General features: G+C 46.2%; 2 protein-coding genes across 5 annotated transcripts in view; both read right to left on the bottom strand.

Annotated features, from left to right (window-relative positions):
• Positions 1 to 27,035, bottom strand: part of LOC134227546 (zinc finger protein sens-like) — a 555,365-nt gene that overhangs the window by 68,659 nt on the left and 459,671 nt on the right. The gene's annotated exons all lie outside the window — the stretch shown is intronic.
• LOC134221599 (uncharacterized) overlaps positions 16,714 to 27,035 on the bottom strand; it is a 30,718-nt gene continuing 20,396 nt past the window's right edge. Inside the window, exons 3-4 of the mRNA XM_062700787.1 lie at positions 17,379 to 18,247; positions 16,714 to 17,225 (exon numbers count right to left, since the gene is read on the bottom strand). Of these exons, the coding sequence (XP_062556771.1) occupies positions 16,714 to 17,225; positions 17,379 to 18,247 (1,381 nt within the window). The remainder of the gene's footprint in view (positions 17,226 to 17,378; positions 18,248 to 27,035) is intronic.

Genomic DNA, 27,035 nt, shown 5'->3' with positions numbered 1-27,035 from the left:
ACGGATTCATGCTGATTTCCAGCTGCAACCGTCATCCGTCATTCACGGCACGACATCTCGCCCGCCGCAGCCGCACACACTTCGAGTGCGAAAACTGCAACATTGTAATACGTTGGCGAAATGCCTTCGATCAGCGCTGAACAAAACTGACATATTGGATGCGAGGAAGAAGTCGTGCCCGCCAGCCGTTTGTGCCAGTCAGTCAGCGCGGAGCAGTTGAGAATCTATTGAGAGGTGATTTGCAAATTGAATAATGTGCGGTTTGTTGGCAATGGCGACCGCGCAGGGCCGCGGCGGATCTGCTTCCATTAGAGCCGAGACTCGTGTACGTGTGTTGCATCAAGTGCAGAGTCATTGACAAAATAAATGTTTGCTAAAGGTTTTTTTTTATCGTCAGTTGTTGATTGGGTCTCACGGTTTCTGACGGGTACGATGGTAATAAGATTGTTTCGAGCAATGATTATCGGATCGGATTACAATTGATGAGCGGATCACAATTATGAACTTTTGATATTTTTTTTTTGTCTTTTTTCACAACATTCGTTAACCGGGAAATATTCACCTTGCAGTTTTGCGTTCAATATAGGCATAGGCACTTTATTCATTACTATCTCATTTGTCATATTGTCATGCATACCACATGCACTATATTGTATTACAATTGAAGAGCAAAGATTTTACAATTACGATGCATGACGGCTGACGATAAACGTTAGACAAGCGATCCTTACGATATTTTTAGCAACATGCATCGTTAGTTAACTATTGCTAACAGCTTTCATTAGAAAATATACCTCACGTGATATGATTTTATAATCATCGGGAGCAGACGGCACTATCCTAAATTATCGCCTGAGGTGAGACATCGTAATTCGTGCACAATCGCTCCACTATCGCCAATTCAAGCGGGAAAGCTTGCCTCATCCCTGCAGTCTGTCTAATGAGAGTCTCTTCCTATCCCACCGATGGCACGCCAAAGTCCCTTCAAAGAGCCCTCGTTAGGCAACTCTGATCAAGTTAGTAAATCACGCCATCTTGCATCAATGGATTGGCCAACCAGTGCCAATGGGTACGCGATAAAGAGTAATCCGCGCAAAAACAAACTCTCCGTCGTTGCGCTGGCCGATCAACTATCACCGCGAACACGAGCTCGATAACGATCGAATAACTTCGAACGCTTTCCATACCCGTGCCCCCCTTCATCTGCCTTAATCATAGACTCCCTTGCGCAATGGCACTCCTTCGAGCTCGTCCTCGCGCAAACGCGAGGAGATGCGCTCTAGCTTAGATGTTTTTTATGGCTTATATAATCCAGATTTCTGCCTTCTAATTGCCTTTAATGCGATCGAACCATATGTAATGTGCTATCGGTGCGGGATGGCGCAAGCGGCAGGCCCGACAAACGACCGTCTAGACCAGTTTCTGTGTGCCGTGCTGGTAATTTTCGCTTAATGATCTTCTTCTGCTGGCAGTTGCCTACTGCGCGCGCGCCCGATCGCGATCATCGGTAGCCCTGGGTTACCAACGACGGACGGACCCCAGCAGTTGCATTCACAGAACGAGCACCAGCAGGGTTGGAACGAAACCGAAAGTTGAAGATCTTCTTTTCTCATGTCAAGCGAAGAGAGGATGAAGCGATAAGAACACACTGCACGGTCATCGTTGTTGCGGTTGTTCGAGAAGGCCGCCCGGTGCAGGGAATCTTGTTCTAATCTAGATTATTACGGACCACCCCGTAGGCGAGCGAGCGCGCGCGAAGATGGCCGTTCGGTCAGTGGGTCAGTGGAATGGTTTGTGGCGAAACCAGGTTCGTCGTCGGCTGGGGCAGCGTTGATGTCACTTTCGATTTTTTATCGGATATCAAAGGAATTTATGGGGACTGTTTGCTGGCAATTGGTTTCAAAGCGTGTTTTAGTGTTTATTGATATTAAAAGTAGTTACCATGTTATCATTAGTAGCTGCATAATAACCGCAATATTGCATTAAGGTATGAATTTCGTCATCATTTGCTAGCTGCCTATATTTTTGTTTAATTCTGTTCAGTTTTGTTCAGTTCTGTCTGTATGCTTAGTTCTTAACAAACTCTGTTCTCAATTCTATTCTCAATTCTGTTCTAAATTTTGTTCTAAATTTAGCTCTTTATTCTGTTACCAATACTGTTTTCAATTCAATTCTCATTTTTTTAAATTGTGATCTCAATTCTGTTATCAATATTGTTCTCAGTTCTGCTGTAAGTTTTGTTCTAAATTTTGTTCTCAGTTTTGTACACTTCTGTTCTCAGTTTCGATTTCGATACTGACCTCAAAATTGTTTCTAGTTCTGTTCTCAGTTATGCTCAGTTTTGTTCAGTTCTGTTCAGTTTAATTTAGCTCCGTTCTGTTCAGTTTTGTCCAGTTCTGTTCGGTTCTGTTTATTTAAATTTTCAATTTTGTTCTAATTTCTGTTCTCATTTATGTTCTCATCTCTGTTCTTAGTTCTGTTCTCAATTATGCCCTCAATTCTGTTCAGTTCTGTTCTCAATTCTGTTTCCAATTCTATTCCTAATTCGGTTTTCAATTCTGATCTCAAATCTGATATAAATTTAGTTATGAAATTTCTTCTGATTTTTGTTTTCAATTCTGTTCTCAAGTCAATCTGTTCTCAGTTTGATTCTCAGTTCTGTTTTCAATTCTATTTTCATTTTCATTTTTATTCTGTTTTATTCTGTTCTTTATTATGAACCTAATTTTATTTTCAATTTTGATTTCAATTGTATTCCCAATTCTGATCCTAATTCTTTTCTGAATTCTCTTCTCAATACCGTTCTCAATTATGTTCTCAATCATATTTTCAATTCTGTTCTCAATTTTGTACCAAGTTTTGTTCAGTTCTGTTATCCGTTCAGTTCTCTGTACTTATCTCTTTTGAGTTTTCTGTTCCGATCTCAATTATGTTCCAATTCCTATGTTTAGTTATGTTTTCAAATTTGTCTAGTATGGTAAAGTTCTGTTCTCAATTCTGTTCTTTATTGTGTTCTCAATCCTGTTTTCAATTCTTTTTTTCAATTATGATGTTTATTTCGTTCTCAGTTTTGATCTCAATTGTGTTCTTAGTTCTGTTCCAAAATCTGTTTTCAATTCTGTTCTCAAGACTGTTCTGAATTCTGTTCTCAAATATATTCTCAATTCTGTTCTTAATTTTTATCTCAATTCTGCTTTTTATTCCGCTCTCAATTATTTTCTCAACCTCTTCTCATTTCTGTTCTTAACTCTGCTCTAAATTCTGTTCTCATTTTCGTTTTCAATTCTGTTCTCAGCTGTGTTCTCATTTTTGTCCCTCGTTCTGCTCTCAATATTGTTATCAGTTCTGTTTTTTTTCTCTCGTTTTTGTTTAGTTCTGTTAAGTTCTGTTCTCAGTTTTGTCCAGTTCAGTAAAGTTCTGTTCTCAATTCTGTTCTTTATTGTGTTCTCAATCCTGTTTTCAATACTATTCTCAATTATTTTTTATCTCAATTTTTTTTTTCAATTATGATGTTTATTTCGTTCTCAGTTTTGATCTCAATTGTGTTCGTAGTTCTGTTTCAAAATCTGTTTTCAATTATGTTCTTTATTCGGTTCTAAATTCTGTTTTCAAATATATTCTCAATTCTGTTCTTAATTTTTATCTCAATTCGGCTTTTAAATCTGTTCTCAGTTATGTTCTCAATCTCTTCTCATTTCTGTTTTTAATTCTGCTCTAAATTCTATTCTCAATCTGTTCTAAATTTTGTTTTTAATTCTGTTCTCAATTATGTTCTCAGTTCTGTTCTCATTTTTGTTCCTCATTCTGCCATTTTGGTCTCAGTTCTGTTGAGTTCTGTTCTCAGTTTTGTTTAGTTCTGTTCTCAATTTTGTTTCTCAATTCTATTTTTTATTCTGTTCTGTTCCAGTTCTGTTCCAGTTCTGTTCCAGTTCTGTTCCAGTTCTGTTCCAGTTCTGTTCCAGTTCTGTTCCAGTTCTGTTCCAGTTCTGTTCCAGTTCTGTTCCAGTTCTGTTCCAGTTCTGTTCCAGTTCTGTTCCAGTTCTGTTCCAGTTCTGTTCCAGTTCTGTTCCAGTTCTGTTCCTGTTCTGTTCCAGTTCTGTTCCGATTCTGTTCCAGGTTTGTTTCGGTTGTGTTCTATTTCTGTTCCGGTTCTGTTCCAGTTCTGTTGTAGTTCTGTTCCAGTTCTGTTCCAGTTCTGTTCCAGTTCTGTTCCAGTTCTGTTCCAGTTCTGTTCCAGTTCTGTTCCAGTTCTGTTCCAGTTCTGTTCCAGTTCTGCTCCGATTCCGTTCCGGTTCTGTTCCAGTTCTGTTCCTGTCATGTTCCAGTTCTGTTCCGATTCTGTTCCAGTTCTGTTTCGGTCATGTTCTATTTCTGTTACGGTTCTGTTCCAGTACTGTTCCTGTTCTGTTCCAGTTCTGTCCCGATTCTGTTTCAGTTCTGTTTCGGTTCTGTTCTATTTCTGTTCCAGTTCTGTTGTAGTTCTGTTCTAGTTCTGTTCTAGTTCTGTTCCAGTTCCGTTCCAGTACTGTTCCTGTTCTGTTCCTGTTCCAGTTCTGTTCCGGTTCTGTCCCATTTCTGTTCCAATTCTGTTCCAGTTCTGTTCAAGTTCTGTTCTAGTTCTGTTCAGTTCCGTTTTTCAGTTCTGTTCAGCTCTCAGTTATGTTGTTAAATTGTCCTCAGTTCTGTCAGCTCTGTTTTCAGTTCTGCTTAGTTTTGTTCAGTTCCTGTGAGTGCCCTTTAATATTCAATTCTGTTCTTAACTTATTTGACATTTGCTTCGTACTTACATTTCGATGTTGCAATTTGAAATCAATCCGAACACCCTCCCTCAACATAGAACTTTATTCAGTCATTTCCCTTCCACATGTGCGGGACTAACGCAGCGTCACGTTTCCATTATCATTTTTCACTCCGCCTTCGCAATTAATCCCGACAAAACTGCTCCACACTGGCCCATAACTGAGCTACGCCACTACCGCTTACTACGTGATAAATATCGACTTATTCGCGGGAAACAATCTGGCCGAGACCGCAACAAAAGCAATTTCACCACCGTCGCCACCGGCCACAACCGGCACCGCAGCACCAGAATTCGCGAACGTATGACTGAGCATTCAGAGGACTTGAACCGGCGATGATGGTTTATCTCCCGTTGCTGGTACCGGATCGCAGCACAATTTATTGATCGATTTAGCGAAATAATTAATAATGATTCATAACTAGTGTTTCTGCACACCACCACTGACTGTGTCGGCAGACCCTGGTCGCCATATTAGACCCCAAGAACTGGCAACCTTTCGGTTGCTTTATGGGATTTTTGTTAATAAATGAAGCACGCCCTGCTCTGAGAACAAAACAGCGCACCTTCCTCTCAACGACTGTGCCAGGCACTAACAACAATCCAACAAATTGCTCCTGATAGATTGCGGGCGTTGAGGTTTTGTGTTTACGAACTTTGGTTGAACCCCCTCTGTGTAAGCCCCTGTCAGAAATGTCGTGTTTTATAAATTACACTCACTCACGGCAAGGGTGCGCTACTGTTTTCGGGACAGCACGGGCGCAACTGGACTGAGTTTTCTGCAAAACAAGTCCGAGCGGGTTCGTCGCTGTTTTGACACGTGTGGTAGCCGTTGAAATCATTTGCCGGGCTTAATGCGATTAATGATCGTTGGAATTGGTTTATTTTTCAAAGAAATTACCCCCTGGCTCTAGCACTCGATCATTCCTAGGGGTGAGTGCAAAATGGCAACGACGTCATGCTTTCAAACCCGGATTGAATACCAATCGGCGGGAATTCTTGTCGGCGGGTAATTAAATAATCGCAACATTGTACGTAGGACTGATTGTGCGAGTAAGGCGACGGCGCAACGGGTGATCTCCGTTAATATATCGCGGCAGGGCCTGCAATGTTATTATTTAAAAAGTTTTAATCTCCGTTTGCACGTTCTAAACAGATTTTTTTCAGAAACTCATATATCGAAAATTGGAAGACGTTCACGATGAGCTCCCAGATGCTTCAGAATCTGGTTTAAGCAAGGGTTTAATTTGTTTTCAACAAAAGCATCATCAATTGATCTAACCTGATCTTTCGGTACCCGATCGTTAGCCGCAATCAAAGTCAAGTACGCCGTCAAGACTAAAATTCTAAGCCTCCTTGGATACGCGCGCGCCGCTGTCAAAATATGCTAATTCGAACTAAACTAGGGCATAGCCGCCGTGCACTTGCTGCAGCCGCGGCGTGAAGCGAACAGCCGGCGGCGATCGGAAGAGATATTGACACTCATGTAGCTAATGATTCGATCAAACATACCCGCAATGCATTCGTCCGCCCGTCCAACGAATGTTTGTGTGTTTATCCAACAAATCGCCGAGTATGGCGCTGTCAGTTTGATTCGCTTTTCTTTTCTGAGGCGGCACCATTGCTCACCGACTGACTGGCTGCCATGACAACAATAAGGCAAATAATGATCATTATTCAATAAACATTTTGTGAAGACCGCGCGCTGGTGATGATGGGGCGGCGGCGAACTCGAGGAAGACCAATCGAGAGGCAAATAAATAACAACAACAAGCAAACAGACGGGAAGCGCATTGGTTCCGATTTTTTTGGGGTGTCAGGGAATTCGACTTGATTGTGTTATTTTTCATTTATATACAAGAAAGGTATTAACTTATTGAGAAAATTGCAACTCGCTAAATGGAATGCAATTGCAATTACAATGCCAAACGATTCAAATCGGGCAAATAAAATAATTTGTTTGATATCTGTTTGTTTAGGTAATGTTACTTCTTATGTCTTTCGGAAACTTATTCGTTTGAGAGTAAATGAAATAACAATTTCAATTCAGAAGGCCCTGAATTCTCCGAAGTTGAATAAGCTCAATCATCACCTTCCAAACTACTTCAATCAAGTTCATCAATTTCGTCTTCAAGTGCGAGGGTTTTTTCGTTCTGTTTGCGCTGGAAAGTTGCCACGCGCCGCTTATTGAACGCCAACGCCGCCTTACCCACCAAGAAGACGACAGGATGGACCACCTTCGCGCCGCGGTTGCGTTTGTTGCAACGAACCTCACATGATATATGCACGACCCAACCGGCTACTGCTGACTGCCGCCGCGCCGCCTGGTCTCCTGAAACGTGATACACAATCGGTGCGACGACGGTTGCTGCCGATACAACGAGGATGACAGCGAAACAAGAGTGGCCTGCTGGGCCGCTGCATCGAGGGTTATTTATCTCCGGACATCTGGACAAAAGATGTCGCAGGTTCAGAGTCGACTGGGGAAGTACGGGCCAGGGAGCGGAGTGTTGCGATTGCTTGCGTGAGAAGAATGCATTTCTGTCGGCAATTCACAACGCCTACCAGTAGTGTTGGCGTTTTGGGATCTTAATTTGGATCTTTTGAAGTTATTTAAAGGATGAATGACGAATTATGAATTAGTGAAGCCTTATAGGCATACCAATTCATTGTCGTTTCCATATTTATGGCTTGATCGCTTGGAATTATGAATTCGAAAAAGGATGACAAACAATTATGATTTGTATGAATGGGTATTGAATGACAAAAGATATGTGGAGAAGATTAAAACCGGCTTTTAAAGAATACATTACATTACAATTAGATATTCTGTTTGATCAGTTACAACTTAAACCATACTCCAACTCTATTTTTTAAAGCTTTATATTTGTGTTTCTTAACGTTACATTAAGTTCAACACGGAACACTCCAATTCTACAATATTTAGAGATCCGGAATGTTTTTGAAAATCCTAGCCCAGGAAGCCATAGGATTATAAAAGGATAATTTGCTTTCATTAGATGCTTTTATTAGATTCCTTTCTATCACACTGCCGCAACTGGTGTCAATTATCTGCTGAGGAAGTCTTTGTATCACATTTCACGAAACTCGTCACAGCATGGGTAGGAAGCAGTTATCTTTGTGATATTCACTCCATTTGTTACATCATTCAGTAAGCTATTTCCATAGGGTAAATATCACGAGCTTGCTGAGTTCGATTAGTTAGAAGAGCTTTTCCCTTGTACATCGGGTCGAAACGAAACGAAATATGGATTTACTTTCGAAACATCGAAACGAAACGAAATCAAGGTTTATTTGATTCGAAATTTTTCGACACGAAACGAAATTTCAATTTTTTTCCGCGGAATTTTGATTAAATTGGTTTTACATTATGTGCGCAATTCGGACACTATTTCGAAGTCAAATAACTGTTTTACGACCAAAAGAATTATAATAACAGAAGAGGCAGTTTGTGATAAATCGCCGCATTCTTGCCGCATATACCATTGGCGATAAGGCAATGACCCAGCATTTATACCGCTTTCATATCAGAAAGTATAAAATATATAGAAATTGTGGGATTTTTCATATACGGATTCAAATTTCGTTTAAAACCTTAGTTCACTTAAGAATAATGTAATTATGCTGAAGCATACTTCATATTGTCTTGTCAGCGTGGTTTTATAGTATTGAGCTAATTCAAAATCAGAAAATTAATGCTTAAATTTATTTTTTTATTTAGTGGGATACTCAACTATGTATCCACATTTGCCAGGCGCATACACAGATAGAGAATTGATATTTGAAAAGGGCGTAACAGCCAAAACTTATTCCTTCTTATTATTCGTCCACATATATATAGCATACATTTGCTCACTAGAAGAATCCTGTGCACCTTTCTAAAATGTACAAAGATATGTACTTCAGATTGAATTTTACAGACCCATAGTCTTATATACAATCAGTTCGACGAACTGAGCTATTGTCTGTGTGTCCTTGGCACATGAGAACAGCTGTTATGGTTAGTATGAGCTAAAAGCAATCATAAGTAAAGAACTTTCAGCAATTTTAATAATCTTTCAACCTGTTCTGGATTTTTTTTTGCAATTTCCACGCGAAGATCTGGAAATGCCCACAAATCTTCAATGTTCCTTACATATTGTGGAATTATTCGAAGAAGAGCTCAGCTTGATGAACTATACACATCGTAATTGCTAATAATTATTGTCCGGAAAACAGCAAATATGCACAGCTCACAAATTAAATAATATTCTTGGAATACAAAAAAGTTATTCTTATTGTATACTTGCTTCGGAGTGTCCAAATCATGACCAATAACGATGCTGGTCACGTCCTTACAGTCAATTTAGGATTAGAAGAGGAAAATTAGTTTAACACTCATTGTTATAAAACAGCGGTTCTTAACCTTTTTCTTGAGAGGTACCCTACGAGCTTTTGCATTAATTGAGGTACCCCCTATGATTCTTTTGCTGTAAATGAAAATAATCGTAGCGCTTAAAGTATATAAAAAATTTACCTGGAATCTAACGGAATATATGGGTCTCCATAAACTTTTTCTGAAATTTTCATTTTTTTTTTAAATTCCCAATTAAAAGTAAGTTCTTACATCAAGGGACTTACTGTACGAAATGTTTTGACTATTGAAAGCTTCAGAGCATATTGAAAGGAGGCTTCCGACCCTCTTGAAAGGAGGCTTCCGAGCCTCTTGAAAGGAGGCTTCCGAGCCTTTTGAAAGGAGGCTTCCGAGCCTCTTGAAAGGAGGCTTCCGAGCCTCTTGAAAGGAGGCTTCCGAGCCTCTGGAAAGGAGGCTTCCGAGCCTTTTGAAAGGAGGCGTCCGAGCCTCTTGGAAGGAGGCTCCCAGGCGTCTTGAAAGAAGGCTTCCGAGCCTCGTGAAAGGAGGCTTCGAGCCTCTTGAAAGGAGGCTTGAGCCTCTTGAAAGGAGGCTTCCGAGGCCTCTTGAAAGGAGGCTCTGAGCCTCTTGAAAGGAGGCTCTGAGCCTCTTGAAGGAGGCCTGAGCCTCTTGAAAGGAGGCTCTGAGCCTCTTGAAAGGAGGCTTGAGCCTCTTGAAAGGAGGCTCTGAGCCTCTTGAAAGGAGGCTTCCGAGCCTCTTGAAAGGAGGCTTCCAGCCTCTTGAAAGGAGGCTTCGAGCCTCTTGAAAGGAGGCTTCTGAGCCTCTTGAAAGGAGGCTTCTGAGCCTCTTGAAGGAGGCTGAGCCTCTTGAAAGGAGGCTTCCTGAGCCTCTTGAAAGGAGGCTTCTGAGCCTCTTGAAAGGAGGCTTCCGAGCCTCTTGAAAGGAGACTTGAGCCTCTTGAAAGGAGACTTCCGAGAGCCTCTTGAAAGGAGGCTTCCAGGCCTCTTGAAGGAGGCTTCCTGAGCCTCTTGAAAGGAGGCTCTGAGCCTCTTGAAAGGAGGCTTCCAAGCTTCTTGAAAGAAGGCTTCCGAACCACTTGAAAGTAGACTTCTGAGCCTCTTGAAAGAAGGATTCTGAGCTTCTTGAAAGAAGCCTTCCGAGCCTGTTGAAAGAAGCCTTCCGAGCCTTTTGAAAGGAGGAGGCTCTGAGCCTCTTGAAAGGAGGCCTGAGCCTCTTGAAAGGAGGCTTCCTGGAGCCCTCTTGAAAGGGAGGCTTCCAGGCCTCTTGAAAGGAGGCTTGAGCCTCTTGAAAGGAGGCTTCTGAGCCTCTTGAAGGAGGCTTCCGAGCCTCTTGAAAGGAGGCTTCCAGGCCTCTTGAAAGGAGGCTTCTGAGCCTCTTGAAAGGAGGCTTCTGAGGCCTCTTGAAAGGAGGCTTCCGAGCCTCTTGAAAGGAGGCTTCCGAGCCTCTTGAAAGGAGGCTTCCAGGCCTCTTGAAAGGAGGCTTCCAGGCCTCTTGAAAGGAGGCTTGAGCCTCTTGAAAGGAGGCTTCCGAGCCCTCTTGAAAGTGAGGCTCTGAGCCTCTTGAAAGGAGGCTTCCTGAGCCTCTTGAAAGGGAGGCTTCTGAGCCTCTTGAAAGGAGGCTTCTGAGCCTCTTGAAAGGAGACTTCCGAGCCTCTTGAAAGGAGACTTCCAGGCCTCTTGAAAGGAGGCTTCTGAGCCTCTTGAAAGGAGGCCTGAGCCTCTTGAAAGGAGGCTTCTGAGCCTCTTGAAAGGAGGCTTCCTGAGCCTCTTGAAAGGAGGCTTCCAGGCCTCTTGAAAGGAGGCTTCCTGAGCCTCTTGAAAGGAGGCTTCCGGGCCTCTTGAAAGGAGGCTCTGAGCCTCTTGAAGGAGGCTTCTGAGCCTCTTGAAAGGAGGCTTCCGAGCCTCTTGAAAGGATGCTTCCGAGCCTCGTGATAGGAGGCTTCCGAGGTTCTTGAAAGGAGGCTTTTGAGCCTCTTGGAAGGAGGCTTCCAAAAGGAGGCTTTCGCGCCTCTTGTAAGGAGACTTCGAGCCTCTTGAATGGAGGCTTCGAGTCTTTTGAAAGAAGGCTTCCGATTCTCTTGAAAAGGCTTCCGAGGCCTCTTGAAAGGAGGCTCTGAGCCTCTTGAAAGGAGGCTTCCGAGCCTCTTGAAGGAGGCTTCCTGAGCCTCTTGAAAGGAGGCTTCCGGGCCTCTTGAAGGAGGCTTCTGAGCCTCTTGAAGGAGGCTTCCAAGCCTCTTGAAGGAGGCTTCCGGGCCTCTTGAAAGGAGGCTTCCAGGCCTCTTGAAAGGAGGCTCTGAGCCTCTTGAAAGGAGGCTTCAGGCCTCTTGAAAGGAGGCCTGAGCCTCTTGAAGGAGGCTTCCAGGCCTCTTGAAAGGAGGCTTCCGAGCCTCTTGAAAGGAGGCTCTGAGCCTCTTGAAAGGAGGCTTGAGCCTCTTGAAAGGAGGCTTCCGAGCCTCTTGAAAGGAGGCTTCCGAGCCTCTTGAAAGGAGGCTTCCGAGCCTCTTGAGCCTCTTGAAAGGAGGCTTCCGAGCCTCTTGAAAGGAGGCTTCCGAGCCTCTTGAAAGGAGGCTTCCGAGCCTCTTGAAAGGAGGCTTCCGAGCCTCTTGAAAGGAGGCTTCTGAGCCTCTTGAAAGGAGGCTTCTGAGCCTCTTGAAAGGAGGCTTCTGAGCCTCTTGAAAGGAGGCTCCTGAGCCTCTTGAAAGGAGGCTTCTGAGCCTCTTGAAAGGAGGCTTCCTGAGCCTCTTGAAGGAGGCTTCTGAGCCTCTTGAAGGAGGCTTCCGAGCCTCTTGAAAGGAGGCTTGAGCCTCTTGAAAGGAGGCTTCGAGCCTCTTGAAAGGAGGCTTCTGAGCCTCTTGAAGGAGGCTTCTGGGCCTCTTGAAAGGAGGCCTGAGCCTCTTGAAGGAGGCTTCCGAGGCCTCTTGAAAGGAGGCTTCCGGGCCTCTTGAAAGGAGGCTTGAGCCTCTTGAAAGGAGGCTTCCAGGCCTCTTGAAAGGGCTTCCAGAGCCTCTTGAAAGGAGACTTGAGCCTCTTGAAAGGAGACTTCTGAGCCTCTTGAAAGGAGGCTTCGAGCCTCTTGAAAGGAGGCTTGAGCCTCTTGAAGGAGGCTTTGAGCCTCTTGAAAGGAGGCTCTGAGCCTCTTGAAAGGAGGCTCTGAGCCTCTTGAAGGGGAGGCTTGAGCCTCTTGAAAGGAGGCTTCTGAGCCTCTTGAAAGGAGGCTTCTGAGCCTCTTGAAAGGAGGCTTCCAGGCTCTTGAAAGGAGGCTTCCGAGCCTCTTGAAAGGAGGCTTCCTGAGCCTCTTGAAAGGAGGCTCTGAGCCTCTTGAAGGAGGCTGAGAGCCTCTTGAAAGGAGGCTTCCAGGCCTCTTGAAAGGAGGCTTCCAGGCCTCTTGAAAGGAGGCTTCCGAGCCTCTTGAAAGGAGGCCTGAGCCTCTTGAAAGGAGGCTTCGAGGCCTCTTGAAAGGAGGCTTCCAGGCCTCTTGAAGGAGGCTTGAGCCTCTTGAAAGGAGGCTTCTGAGCCTCTTGAAAGGAGGCTTCCAGGCCTCTTGAAAGGAGGCTTCTGAGCCTCTTGAAAGGAGGCTCTGAGCCTCTTGAAGGAGGCTTCCAGAGCCTCTTGAAAGGAGGCTTCCAGGCCTCTTGAAGGAGGCTTCCAGCCTCTTGAAGAAGGCTTCCTGAGCCTCTTGAAAGGAGGCTTTCGAGCCTCTTGAAAGGAGGCTTCCGAGCCTCTTGAAAGGAGGCTTCCGAGCCTCTTGAAAGGAGGCTTCCGAGCCTCTTGGAAGGAGGCTTCCGAGCCTCTTGAAATGAGGCTTCCGAGCCTCTTGAAAGGAGGCTTCTGAGCCTCTTGAAAGGAGGCTTCCGAGCCTCTTGAAAGGAGGCTTCCGAGCCTCTTGAAAGGAGGCTTCCGAGCCTCTTGAAAAGAGGCATCCGAGCCTCTTGAAAGGAGGCTTTTCAATAGGCCTCTAGAAAGGAGACTTCCAACCCTCTTGAGAGTAGGCTTCCGAGCCTTTTGAAATGAGGCTGTCGAGCCTGTTTAAAAATCCCTTCCGAGCCCCTTGAAAAGATCCAAGGCTTTTAAAAGAAGCAGAAATAAAAGGAAATTTCAAGAAAAACAGCTTGGCTTCCGGTCCTCTTAAAAGAAAGTTTTTTAACATCTTATAATAATGTTTCCGGGTCACTTGAAAGGTGGCTTCCGAACTGCTTGGAAGGAGGCCTCCGAGAAGCGCAGAAGGATGCTTCCAATTCTCTTGCAACGAAGCAACTGAGCTTTTCGGGAAGAAGTCTTCATGTCTTTCAAATGGAGGCTTTCGAATCTATAGACTCTAGATTTTGATTAAGAATAATATTCTTAACATATTATTCAACATTCTGTTTCGACTCGGTAGATTGCATAGAAGATTTTTTAAAATTGTTCATTCGAGGTTTTGCCCTTTTGATCTTTTGTCCCACATCTCTTCATCCATTGTACTGGTTGTGGAGGACAGGATTCAATAGGCCATAATTTACTGATCGCCATGGACCACTGAGTACTATGTACAAGAAAAAGTTTAGAAATAAAAAAAAAAAACTTGGCTAGTAGAGAAGGAAATCCATGTGAAGCTCCTGGGTAAGCGACTGAATATTTATTGTAAACAAAGTTATTTGAAAACAAGAAGACGAAAACTGTGTTTCAAATCAAACCAACACAATTCAATGTGCTTCGTTTAATAAGCTTCTACAATACGATCGATTCTGCACTAAATAATTCTGTGCTCTTTGATGCAGACATTAGTTTTATCACTTCGCGTTCTCCCACACTAGCTGGCGTGATCAGCACCAACAAGATCGATTGTACACTGGTTGAACAAATTTCTGCTACGCGAGGGAGATTTTTTTCACTTCGCGTTCTCCCGGACTAGCTGCCGTCCCATGACCAGCAGCAACACGATCGATTCCGCATTATTGTACAAATAGTACAAAATATCACAAAATATAAATTCGAAGCTTGGAAACACTTAAGACGTTTTATAGAAGCAAACTACATACCGTCAACTGGGGGGAAGATGATCATTGAGGTGAAGATGATCATTTGATGTGTCAGTCAAAAGTGCCGATTTTTTTTATGAAACGATAGTCAACAATATTCTCCGTTCAAGTAATGTTACCGCTAGGTAGAAATCCGAGTTTTTTTTATTATAATCATGAAAATGTATTTTGTGGAAGAAAGAGAGAGATAGTCATAAATGACGCTATTTTCGTTTCAAATATTGACTTCGTAGACTTCTTTACGTAGTAAATTCAACATTCATACAAATAACTTAGTGTATTTTGATTACTAGGTCATAATGATTTTAGTAGAGCTGTCTTGATCAACTTCACCCCAAACCAAATTACTCAAAAAATGTGTGATAATTTAATTTATTTTAATAAATGCGAACGCATTTCAGAAAATTAAAGTTGTTGATTATTGCAACGTATAGTAGTACATGTTTTGGAAATATTTGTTTCGATTTAAAATGTAAACAGACATTGTTATTGCATGTTTTGTTCTAAAAATGATCAGCTTCCCCCCAGTTGACGGTACGTATTTATAAACTGTATAACCAAAAGTTTTGAAAACAACTTAATGATTTTGTTCAGCGGCGCAGCCAAAATTTTTGATAAAATAAAGAATGGTTTAAGTTTAAATTTGTTTCGAAATTCCGTTAAATTTCGTTAGAAGCTAGTTTTTTCTAGCGAAATTTTTGTAATTTTACGAAACGAAACAAAATCAAGAAATGCGATTTCGCCATGCTAAAATTCCGCGGAATTTCGTTTCGAACCACCTGAAACGAAATTTTTCGAATTACCGTATATGCTTAATATATACCGCTAACGCTGACACCAATACTAATACAGAATATGTACATTGGGCTTACAAACACAATGATCAAACATATGTATTCGAACTTATTGAACACCCTGTACAATTGGAAAGTAAACCAATCAGTGCGGTCGGAAGGCAAATCAATCAGTACGCGATCAAACTTGTTTCGTATAAGACGCAGAACCTTTACGAGATCCGAGTGATTAGTTTTGTTTCGTGCAGTCGAAAAGCAAATAAACCAGTGCGGGATCGATCGTGTTTTGAGTACTCGTTTGCTCGTCTTTTCTTCTTCTTCTTCTCTTATTGTCATTACATTCCCACACTGGGACAGAGCCGCCTTGCAGCTTAGTGTTCATTGAGCACTTCCACAGTTATTAACCCTTATAAGGTATACGTCTGATGGTAGGGGTAAACATTAACTTAAAAATTGAATATCTTTGGCGTTTCTGAGCCGATTTGTATAATTTTTTCTCAGAAGAACCGGATAGGTTTCTAGATTATGACAAGTGACTTAAAATTAGGGTTGGCCACTTGGTCCCGGAGTTATTCCGGATTGTAGTGTGGTAGTTTTTTTTCCTGGTGGGTATTGCCGACTGAAACTTTAGTCTATGCTGTTAAAATGACCTAATACTGTGATTGGTTAACTCGGGAATGTATATCGGACATGTTCTGCCCGTGATGAAACTTTTTCTAACCAGTCTAGGGATTATTCGCCCTTCCGGAACCGGCTATAAGGGATCTATATCCCGTGATGGCCAATTTGGAAAGGAAATTCCAAATATGACTTGCGACACATCATATGTCATAACTTTGCGATCAGGAGCTCGAAAGTGACCTTTAGGAATTGATATGGCCAAACCTGGCCACATTGACATGGTCCTAGGGCACCCGGAATCCGGTTCCGGTGGACCACTTTTGCAAAAATTCCAAACAAGGCGACACATCATATGTCATAATTTTGCGATCAGGAGCTCGAAAGTGACCTCCAGGAATTGATATGGTCTTACCTGGATACATTGTTATGGTCCTGGGCACCCGGAATCCGGTTCCGGTGGACCACTTTTACAAAAATTCCAAACAAGGCGACACATCATATGTCATAATTTTGCGATCAAGAGCTCGAAAGTGACCTCCAGGAATTGATATGGCCTAACCTGGCCACATTGACATGGTCCTAGGGCACCCGGAATCCGGTCCCACTGGACCACTTTTGCGAAAATTCCAAATATGGCTTGCGACACATCATATGTCATAATATTGCGATCAGGAGAGTGACATCCAGGAATTGATATGGCCTAACCTGGCCACATTGACATGGTCCTAGGGCACCCGGAATCCGGTTCCGGTGGACCACTTTTGCAAAAATTCCAAACAAGTCGACACATCATATGTCATAATTTTGCGATCAGGAGCTCGAAAGTGACCTCCAGGAATTGATATGGTCTTACCTGGATACATTGTTATGGTCCTGGGCACCCGGAATCCGGTTCCGGTGGACCACTTTTACAAAAATTCCAAAGCTAAGCTAAAGCTAAGCTAAAGCTAAGCTAAAGCTAAGCTAAAGCTAAGCTAAAGCTAAGCTAAAGCTAAGCTAAAGAAAGCTAAAGCTAAGCTAAAGCTAAAGCAGCTGAAAGCTAATAAAGCTAAGCTAAAAAGCTAAGCTAAAGCTGAGGGCTAAAGCTAAGCTAGCTAAAGCTAGTGAGGCTGGCTAAAGCTGAGCTGGGTGAGTGGGGCTGAGAACAGCTGGAGCTGAGGCTGAACAGGGCTGGAACAGAATTTGGAGCTGGGAAGCTAGGAGCTGGAGCTGGGAGTGGAACAGGGAGTGGAACAGGTGGGAGACAGAAGCTGAGTGGCTGGTGGGGCTGAGGTGGGAACAGGGGCTGGAGTGGGCTGGAACAGAGTGGGAACAGGTGGTGGTGGAACAGCTGGAGCTGGTGGGGAACAGGGAACAGGAGCTGGGCTGGGGAGTGAGCTGGGGTGGGAACTGAGGTGAGGTGGGGTGGTGGTGGGTGGAACAGACAGGGGTGGGGGCTGGGGAACTGGGGTGGGGCTGGGGTGGAGGTGGGGAACAGAACAGGGGCTGGGAGCTGGGAGCTGGGGAACAGGGTGGGAGTGGGGTGAGGAACAGGGAACAGGGTGGGGAGTGGGAGCTGGGGTGGGGAACAGGTGGGAACAGGGAACAGAACAGGAACAGGAGCTGGGGAACAGGGGTGGGGGGAGGAACAGAGAACAGAGTGGGGGAACAGGAACAGGAACAGTGGGAACAGGGTGGGAACAGGAACAGGGAACAGGGAGTGGAACAGGGTGGAACAGGAACAGACAGGGTGGGGGGCTGGGAACAGAGCAGAACAGGTGGGGTGGAACAGGTGGGAGTGGAACAGGGGTGGGGTGGAGTGGGGTGGAACAGAACAGAACAGGTGAGAACTGGGGCTGGGGAGCTGGGGCTGGGGTGGGGCTGGGAACAGGAGCTGGGGTGGGGCAGACAGGGTGGGCAGGAGCTGGGGGCTGAGAACAGGTGGGAACAGGGGGCTGGGAACAGGTGAACAGGGGAGTGAGGTGGGAACAGGCTGAACAGGGTGGAGTGGGGAGCTGGTGGGAGGTGGGGAGCTCAGGTGAGAGGGGTGAACAGGTGGGAGGCTGGAGTGGGAGTGATTTGGGGGTGAGGAGGTGGGAACAGCAGACAGGAACAGGTGGAACAGAGACAGGAACAGGAACAGAGACAGGTGGAACAGAGGTGGGGGTGGGTGGGAACAGAACAGGAACAGGGGCTGAACTGGGAGTGTGGGGGTGGGAACAGGAACAGGGGGCTGGGGAACAGGGAGTGGGAACAGGGGTGGGGTGGGAACAGGAACAGGGTGGAACAGGTGGAACAGACAGGTGGGGTGGTGGTGGGGAGGTGGGAACAGGAACAGGGGTGAACAGGAACAGGAGAACAGGTGGGGAGCTGGGGAACAGGAGTGCAGGTGGGGGAACAGGAACAGGAACAGGTGGGAACAGACAGGTGGGTGGGGTGGAACAGGGCTGGGGACAGACTGGGGTGGAACAGGGGTGGGGTGGAACAGGGTGGGGCTGGGAGCTGGGAACAGGTGGAACAGGGGTGGGGCTGGAGTGGGGGCTGGGAGAACAGGCTGAGGTGGGAACTGAGGCTGGGCTGAGGCTGGGGCTGGGGAGCTGAACAGGCTGGGGTGGGAGTGGGGGAACAGTGGGGCTGAGCTGGGGCTGGAGTGGGGTGAGACAGGGGTGGAACAGGAACTGGGAACAGGGGTGGGTGGGGTGGGGCTGGAGGTGAGACAGAACTGGAGTTTGGAACAGGGCAGAACAGGAACAGGAGTGAGAACAGGTGGGTGGGGTGGAACAGAGTGAGGTGGAACAGGAACAGAACAGGGCTGGTGGAACAGACAGGGGAGTGGAACAGAACAGGCTGGTGGGCTGGTGGGGTGGAACAGGGTGGAACAGGGAACAGGAACAGTGGGGCTGGAGGAACAGGGTGGGGTGGGAACAGACAGGGCTGGGGTGGGGAACAGGGAACAGGGCTGGTGGGGCTGGGGGTGGGAACAGGGGTGGGCACAGACTGGGGACTGGGCTGGTGGGGGGAACAGGAACAGTGATGGGGGCTGGGGGCTGGAGCTGGTGAACAGAACTAGGAACAGCTAAAGCTAAGCTAAAAGCTAAGCTAAGCTAAGCTGAAAGGCAGTGCTAAAGCTGGCTAAAGCTAAGCTAAGCTAAGCTAAAGCTAAGCTAAAGCTAAGCTAAGCTAAAGCTAAGCTAAAGCTAAGCTAAAGCTAAGCTAAAGCTAAGCTAAAGCTAAGCTAAAGCTAAGCTAAAGCTAAGCTAAAGCTAAGCTAAAGCTAAGCTAAAGCTAAGCTAAAGCTAAGCTAAAGCTAAGTAAAAAAACTTTTTTTTGTTTTTGGTTGAAGAAGTTCAATGCTGGAACACTACGTGATGTTTTAAATTGTTGCCAAAAAAGATTCAGCTGCCGATTGGAGCTTGAACACACACTTCTCCACTAAGTACAGGGACGTATCATAGTCAGTGATGGAACAGACTATCGCAAGGACAGCTGTTGTATAAATTGGTCATGCGTCCGTGTGCTTAATGGAAGAGTGTGGGTTACGGTCCCACCGGTAGCCGAATCTTTTTTCGCAACATATCTTTCTCGTACACCAAGGACCGTTTGATGCATTTTTGGTTACATTGTTGAAATCTTGTTATTTAGTTGAACTCCAAAGGTCGTACCAATAATAGTTGTAGCATAAATAAAATTAATCTTTCGCACACATTAGGTATACCAAAGTGCATCGCTTAATTAGCTCTACAGCGTTCCAGTTTTATCTAATCCTCACAGTACCCTCCGATGGTTGTCCGTCCATAGTTCTGAAGAAAACACCCCGCCGCAGGCGCACACATTTTCGTTCGATTTTATTACCTTGCCCTAGGCGACGCTTACGACGACGGCGACGATGACGACAAGCCTTTCCAGATGATCATCGCGTGGCATACCTACCTCTGCGCTGCGCCATCTGTCCCAATCGATGTCGATGCCCGGCGGGCACTTTTATTACAGATCCTAACAATCCGCCTTCACCAACCGTCGACAAGGATAGGAATCGCCATAAGACGTTGCGACGCAACCCTTAGGCCGGGATCTGCCGAGCTGTTACCAATAAAACCGATTTGTGGCGATGCTGGTGCTGGCACTGCGCGCCGTTAATCGATTTTCCATCCATAATTCATGTTTGCCTCACATAGTTGTAGCATTTTTTGTCCGACCATTCCGAACTAGAAATGGATTGAATCGTTTGGGTAGCAATCGAAATGCCATTTACCGGCGACTTTAATGAGCAATGAACGTATTTACGATCTGGCGACCATCATCATCGTCGTCATCGTCACCATCATTCCGAGACTCTTTTTGTTCCGTTCCAGCACCGTGAGTTTGTTCGGGCGGCACGTAGCATTTTATGTTTAATTAAACTCAAATCATACAAAACGACAATGTCACGACATGGTGCTAAAACCGTGCAAATGAAGCGGAGACTTGTGTGGAATTCCGAGTGACGAACCCCTGTCCCTCTCCCACCACAAGTTAAATGAAACTGGAAATAATTTTCGTATCAAGATTCATGGACTAATTGAAATGATCGCTCATTTGGACGCCCGTTCGGTTGGTTCGGAAATTGGTGGATATCTTCGGAGAAAACCGGGACAAAAACCCTGGCGACAAGTGTACATGCCTGAATTGGCCCGCAAAAATTCGATAATGGACTACCGTTTTGCTTTGGGCTGATGATTCAACGAGTCTTCGGTTAGCTACCAACTGCCGAACGATGGAGTGGAGATGCGTACCGATTCTTTACAGGAAAGTGAGGTACGGCAAGAAGATGTGTAAAATGATATCTCAGGTTTGGGTCTCACAGAAAAGAAGAAGAAGGATGGTAAGTGATTCGAGCGAGAAAATTCTTGAAAAAGAACGTCAAGACTGAACAAGACTGAAAATCTTGTCTCTGCTCTTCTAGTGGTATTTTTTGCTTGCTGTAAAAAAATGTTTGTTGGATTTAAAATTACCTCGGACGATTACTTTTACAGGAACCATTTCACCTTCCAAGAGGCTCGGAAGCCTCCTTCCAAGAGGCTCGGAAGCCTCCTTCCAAGAGGCTCGGAAGCCTCCTTCCAAGAGGCTCGGAAGCCTCCTTCCAAGAGGCTCGGAAGCCTCCTTCCAAGAGGCTCGGAAGCCTCCTTCCAAGAGGCTCAGGCCTCCTTCCAAGAGGCTCAGAAGCCTCCTTCCAAGAGGCTCAGAAGCCTCCTTCCAAGAGGCTCAGAGCCTCCTTCCAAGAGGCCTCAGAGCCTCCTTCCAAGAGGCTCAAAGCCTCCTTCCAAGAGGCTCGGCCTCCTTCCAAGAGGCCTCAGGAAGCCTCCTTCCAAGAGGCTCAGAAGCCTCCTTCCAAGAGGCTCAAGCCTCCTTCCAAGAGCTCAGGAAGCCTCCTTCCAAGAGGCTCAGGAAGCCTCCTTCCAAGAGGCTCAGGCCTCCTTCCAAGAGGCTCGGAAGCCTCCTTCCAAGAGGCTCGGAAGCCTCCTTCCAAGAGGCTCGGAAGCCTCCTTCCAAGAGGCTCGGAAGCCTCCTTTCAAGAGGCTCGGAAGCCTCCTTTCAAGAGGCTCGGAAGCCTCCTTTCAAGAGGCTCGGAAGCCTCCTTTTAAGAGGCTCGGAAGCCTCCTTTCAAGAGGTTCGTAAACCTCCTTTCAAGAGGTTCGTAAACCTCCTTTCAAGAGGTTCGTAAACCTCCTTTCAAGAGGTTCGTAAACCTCCTTTCAAGAGGCTCGGAAACCTCCTTTCAAGAGGTTCGGAAACCTCCTTTCAAGAGGTTCGGAAACCTCCTTTCAAGAGGTTCGGAAACCTCCTTTCAAGAGGTTCGGAAACCTCCTTTCAAGAGGTTCGGAAACCTCCTTTCAAGAGGTTCGGAAACCTCCTTTCAAGAGGTTCGTAAACCTCCTTTCAAGAGGTTCGTAGACCTCCTTTCAAGAGGTTCGTAAACCTCCTTTTAAGAGGCTCGGAAACCTCCTTTCAAGAGGTTCGGAAACCTCCTTTCAAGAGGTTCGGAAACCTCCTTTCAAGAGGTTCGGAAACCTCCTTTCAAGAGGTTCGGAAACCTCCTTTCAAGTGGTTAGGAAACCTCCTTTCAAGAGGTTCGGAAACCTCCTTTCAAGTGGTTAGGAAACCTCCTTTCAAGTGGTTAGGAAACCTCCTTTCAAGAGGTTCGGAAACCTCCTTTCAAGTGGTTCGGAAACCTCCTTTCAAGAGGTTCGGAAACCTCCTTTCAAGAGGTTCGTAAACCTCCTTTCAAGAGGTTCGTAAACCTCCTTTCAATAGGCTCGGAAACCTCCTTTCAAGAGGTTCGGAAACCTCCTTTCAAGAGGTTCGGAAACCTCCTTTCAAGAGGTTCGGAAACCTCCTTTCAAGAGGTTCGGAAACCTCCTTTCAAGAGGTTCGAAACCTCCTTTCAAGAGGTTCAAACCTCCTTTCAAGAGGTTCAGAAACCTCCTTTCAAGAGGTTCGAAACCTCCTTTCAAGAGGTTCAGAAACCTCCTTTCAAGAGGTTCGGAAACCTCCTTTCAAAAGGTTCAGAACCTCCTTTCAAGAGGTTCGGAAACCTCCTTTCAAGAGGTTCAAACCTCCTTTCAAGAGGTTCGAAACCTCCTTTCAAGAGGTTCGAAACCTCCTTTCAAGAGGCTCAGAACCTCCTTTCAAGAGGTTCAGAAACCTCCTTTCAAGAGGTTCGAAACCTCCTTTCAGGAGGTTCGAAACCTCCTTTCAGGAGGTTCGGAAACCTCCTTTCAAGAGGTTCTGAAACCTCCTTTCAAGAGGTTCAAACCTCCTTTCAAGAGTTCGAAACCTCCTTTCAATAGAGTTCAGAAACCTCCTTTCAAGAGGTTCAGAAACCTCCTTTCAAGAGGTTCAGAGCCTCCTTTCAAGAGGTTCAGAAACCTCCTTTCAAGAGGTTCAAACCTCCTTTCAAGAGGTTCGAAACCTCCTTTCAAGAGGTTCAGAAACCTCCTTTCAAGAGGTTCGAAACCTCCTTTCAAGAGGTTCAGAAACCCCCATTCAAGAGGTTCGGAAACCTCCTTTCAAGAGGTTCAGAAACCTCCTTTCAAGAGGTTCGAAACCTCCTTTCAAGAGGTTCAAACCTCCTTTCAAGAGGTTCGAAACCTCCTTTCAAGAGGTTCGGAAACCTCCTTTCAAGAGGTTCAGAAGCCTCCTTTCAAGAGGCTCGGAAAGCCTCCTTTCAAGAGGCTCAGAAGCCTCCTTTCAAGAGAGGCTCAGAAGCCTCCTTTCAAGAGGCTCAAACCTCCTTTCAAGAGGCTCGAAGCCTCCTTTCAAGAGGTCTCAAGCCTCCTTTCAAGAGGCTCAGAAGCCTCCTTTCAAGAGGCTCAGAAGCCTCCTTTCAAGAGGCTCAGAAGCCTCCTTTCAAGAGGCTCGAAGCCTCCTTTCAAGAGGCTCAGGAAGCCTCCTTTCAAGAGGCTCAGAAGCCTCCTTTCAAGAGCTCAGAAGCCTCCTTTCAAGAGGCTCTCAAGCCTCCTTTCAAGAGGCTCAGAAGCCTCCTTTCAAGAGGCTCAGGAAGCCTCCTTTCAAGAGGCTCAGAAGCCTCCTTTCAAGAGGCTCAAGCCTCCTTTCAAGAGGCTCAAGCCTCCTTTCAAGAGGCTCAGAAGCCTCCTTTCAAGAGGCTCAGAAGCCTCCTTTCAAGAGGCTCAGAAGCCTCCCTTTCAAGAGGCTCAGGAAGCCTCCTTTCAAGAGGCTCAGGAAGCCTCCTTTCAAGAGCTCAGAAGCCTCCTTTCAAGAGGCTCAGAGCCTCCTTTCAAGAGGCTCAGAAGCCTCCTTTCAAGAGGCTCAGAAGCCTCCTTTCAAGAGGCTCAGAAGCCTCCTTTCAAGAGGCTCAGAAGCCTCCTTTCAAGAGGCTCAGAAGCCTCCTTTCAAGAGGCTCAGAAGCCTCCTTTCAAGAGGCTCAGAGCCTCCTTTCAAGAGGCTCAGGAAGCCTCCTTTCAAGAGGCTCAGAAGCCTCCTTTCAAGAGGCTCAGGAAGCCTCCTTTCAAGAGCTCAGAAGCCTCCTTTCAAGAGAGCTCAGGAAGCCTCCCTTTCAAGAAGGCTCAGAAGCCTCCTTTCAAGAGGCTCAGAAGCCTCCTTTCAAGAGAGCTCCAGAAGCCTCCTTTCAAGAGGCTCAGAAGCCTCCTTTCAAGAGGCCTCAGAAGCCTCCTTTCAAGAGGCTCAGAAGCCTCCTTTCAAGAGAGCTCAGAAGCCTCCTTTCAAGAGGCTCCAGCCTCCTTTCAAGAGGCTCAGAAGCCTCCTTTCAAGAGGCCTCAAGCCTCCTTTCAAGAGGCTCAGAAGCCTCCTTTCAAGAGGCTCAGAGCCTCCTTTCAAGAGGCTCAAGCCTCCTTTCAAGAGGCTCAGAGCCTCCTTTCAAGAGGCTCAGGAAGCCTCCTTTCAAGAGGCTCAGAAGCCTCCTTTCAAGAGGCTCAGAAGCCTCCTTTCAAGAGGCTCAGAAGCCTCCTTTCAAGAGGCTCAAGCCTCCTTTCAAGAGGCTCAGAAGCCTCCTTCAAGAGGCTCAGGAAGCCTCCTTTCAAGAGGCCTGGAAGAGCTCAGAAGCCTCCTTTCAAGAGGCTCAGAAGCCTCCTTTCAAGAGGCTCAGGAAGCCTCCTTTCAAGAGGCTCAGAGCCTCCTTTCAAGAGGCTCGGAAGCCTCCTTTCAAGAGGCTCAGAAGCCTCCTTTCAAGAGGCCTCAGGCCTCCTTTCAAGAGGCTCAGGCCTCCTTTCAAGAGGCTCAGAAGCCTCCTTTCAAGAGGCTCAGAGCCTCCTTTCAAGAGGCTCAGAAGCCTCCTTTCAAGAGGCCTCAGGCCTCCTTTCAAGAGCTCAGAAGCCTCCTTTCAAGAGGCTCAGAAGCCTCCTTTCAAGAGGCTCAGGCCTCCTTTCAAGAGGCTCAGAAGCCTCCTTTCAAGAGGCTCAGAGCCTCCTTTCAAGAGGCTCAGAAGCCTCCTTTCAAGAGGCTCAGGAAGCCTCCTTTCAAGAGGCTCAGAAGCCTCCTTTCAAGAGGCTCAGAAGCCTCCTTTCAAGAGGCTCAGGAAGCCTCCCTTTCAAGAGGCTCAGAAGCCTCCTTTCAAGAGGCTCAAAGCCTCCTTTCAAGGCTCAGAAGCCTCCTTTCAAGAGGCTCAGAGCCTCCTTTCAAGAGGCTCAGGAAGCCTCCTTTCAAGAGGCTCAGAGCCTCCTTTCAAGAGGCTCAAGCCTCCTTTCAAGAGGCTCAGAAGCCTCCTTTCAAGAGCTCAGGAAGCCTCCTTTCAAGAGGCTCAGGCCTCCTTTCAAGAGGCTCAGAAGCCTCCTTTCAAGAGGCTCAGAAGCCTCCTTTCAAGAGGCTCAGGCCTCCTTTCAAGAGGCTCAGAAGCCTCCTTTCAAGAGGCTCAGAAGCCTCCTTTCAAGAGGCCTCAGAGCCTCCTTTCAAGAGGCTCAGGAAGAGGCCTCCTTTCAAGAGGCCTCAGAAGCCTCCCTTTCAAGAGGCTCAGAAGCCTCCTTTCAAGAGGCTCAGAAGCCTCCTTTCAAGAGGCTCAGAAGCCTCCTTTCAAGAGGCTCAGAAGCCTCCTTTCAAGAGGCTCAGAAGCCTCCTTTCAAGAGGCTCAGGAAGCCTCCTTTCAAGAGGCTCAGAAGCCTCCTTTCAAGAGGCTCAGAAGCCTCCTTTCAAGAGCTCCAGGCCTCCTTTCAAGAGGCTCAGAAGCCTCCTTTCAAGAGCTCAGAAGCCTCCTTTCAAGAGGCTCAAGCCTCCTTTCAAGAGGCTCAGAAGCCTCCTTTCAAGAGGCTCAGAAGCCTCCTTCAAAGAGGCTCAGAGCCTCCTTTCAAGAGGCCTCAGAAGCCTCCTTTCAAGAGGCTCCAGAGCCTCCTTTCAAGAGGCTCAGGCCTCCTTTCAAGAGGCTCAGAGCCTCCTTTCAAGAGGCTCAGAGCCTCCTTTCAAGAGGCTCAGGCCTCCTTTCAAGAGGCTCAGAAGCCTCCTTTCAAGAGGCTCAGAAGCCTCCTTTCAAGAGGCTCAGAAGCCTCCTTTCAAGAGGCTCAGAAGCCTCCTTTCAAGAGGCTCCAAGCCTCCTTTCAAGAGGCTCAGAGCCTCCTTTCAAGAGGCCTGGAAGCCTCCTTTCAAGAGGCTCAGAAGCCTCCTTTCAAGAGGCTCAGAAGCCTCCTTTCAAGAGGCTCAGAAGCCTCCTTTCAAGAGGCTCAGAAGCCTCCCTTTCAAGAGAGCTCAGAAGCCTCCTTTCAAGAGCTCAAGCCTCCCTTTCAAGAGGCTCAGAAGCCTCCTTTCAAGAGCTCAGGAAGCCTCCTTTCAAGAGGCTCAGAAGCCTCCTTTCAAGAGGCTCAGAAGCCTCCTTTCAAGAGGCTCAGAAGCCTCCTTTCAAGAGGCTCAGAAGCCTCCTTTCAAGAGGCTCAGAAGCCTCCTTTCAAGAGGCCTCAAGCCTCCTTTCAAGAGCTCAGAAGCCTCCTTTCAAGAGGCTCAGAAGCCTCCTTTCAAGAGGCTCAAGCCTCCTTTCAAGAGGCTCAGAAGCCTCCTTCCAAGAGGCTCAAGCCTCCTTCAAGAGGCTCGGAAGCCTCCTTCCAAGAGGCTCGGAAGCCTCCTTTCAAGAGGCTCGGAAGCCTCCTTTCAAGAGGCTCGGAAGCCTCCTTTCAAGAGGCTCGGAAGCCTCCTTTCAAGAGGCTCGGAAGCCTCCTTTCGAGAGGCTCGAAAGCCTCCTTTCAAGTGGCTCGGAAGCCTTCTTTCAAGCGACTCGGAAGCCTCCTTTCAAGAGGCTCGGGGGTACAAGGTCGTACCTTCACAGGTCAGGTTGTAGGCATTCATATCTCGTAAGACACCTTTTGTTTCATGACGGGAAGCGTTCCATCACCTTTTGTTTCATGTCGGGAAGCGTTCCACAGAGGAGGACATTCACCAACGCCAATAGGAATTTACTGATTATGGATCGACTACAGGTTTTAATAATAGTTATTGAACGACGACTCTATCTTAAAATTTCACAGAGTTTTTTTTTATTAACCCGACGTTTCGAAACGGGAATTGTGTCTTTTTCAAAGGGAAAAAAGTTTAAGGAGGAGACAGTGAATTGCTGGAAAGTGTAGAACTTATTGCACGGGTTGTCCAAACGCTGGGTTCGTTCTGACTTATTATCGGGGTTGATGACGCCAGAGTTGAACCAGAGATGACATGAAATGTGGTTTGAAAGGCTGATACTTATCTCCCGGAAAAGAGGTTGCGGGATGCACAAAGAGGATTGCGTTGCTTACAGCGTTCGTAGTTCAAAATATTTATGGATTGTTCTGTTCGCATCGAATATTTAAATAAAAACTCACATGAAACTGATGGAAATCAATTATAATCGTGGCATATATTCCCTTAGCAGTGACATTATCAACCACTATTTTATATCCCTAAAGGCTATTTCTAATGCATGAGAGAGGAAGTATCAGCGCTGGCTGCATAATCCTTTTTCAAGTC

Source organism: Armigeres subalbatus, chromosome 3 (assembly GCF_024139115.2).
Source record: "Armigeres subalbatus isolate Guangzhou_Male chromosome 3, GZ_Asu_2, whole genome shotgun sequence".
Classification (NCBI taxonomy): Eukaryota; Metazoa; Arthropoda; class Insecta; order Diptera; family Culicidae; genus Armigeres; species Armigeres subalbatus.
This window is presented reverse-complemented; position numbering and strand designations above follow the sequence as displayed.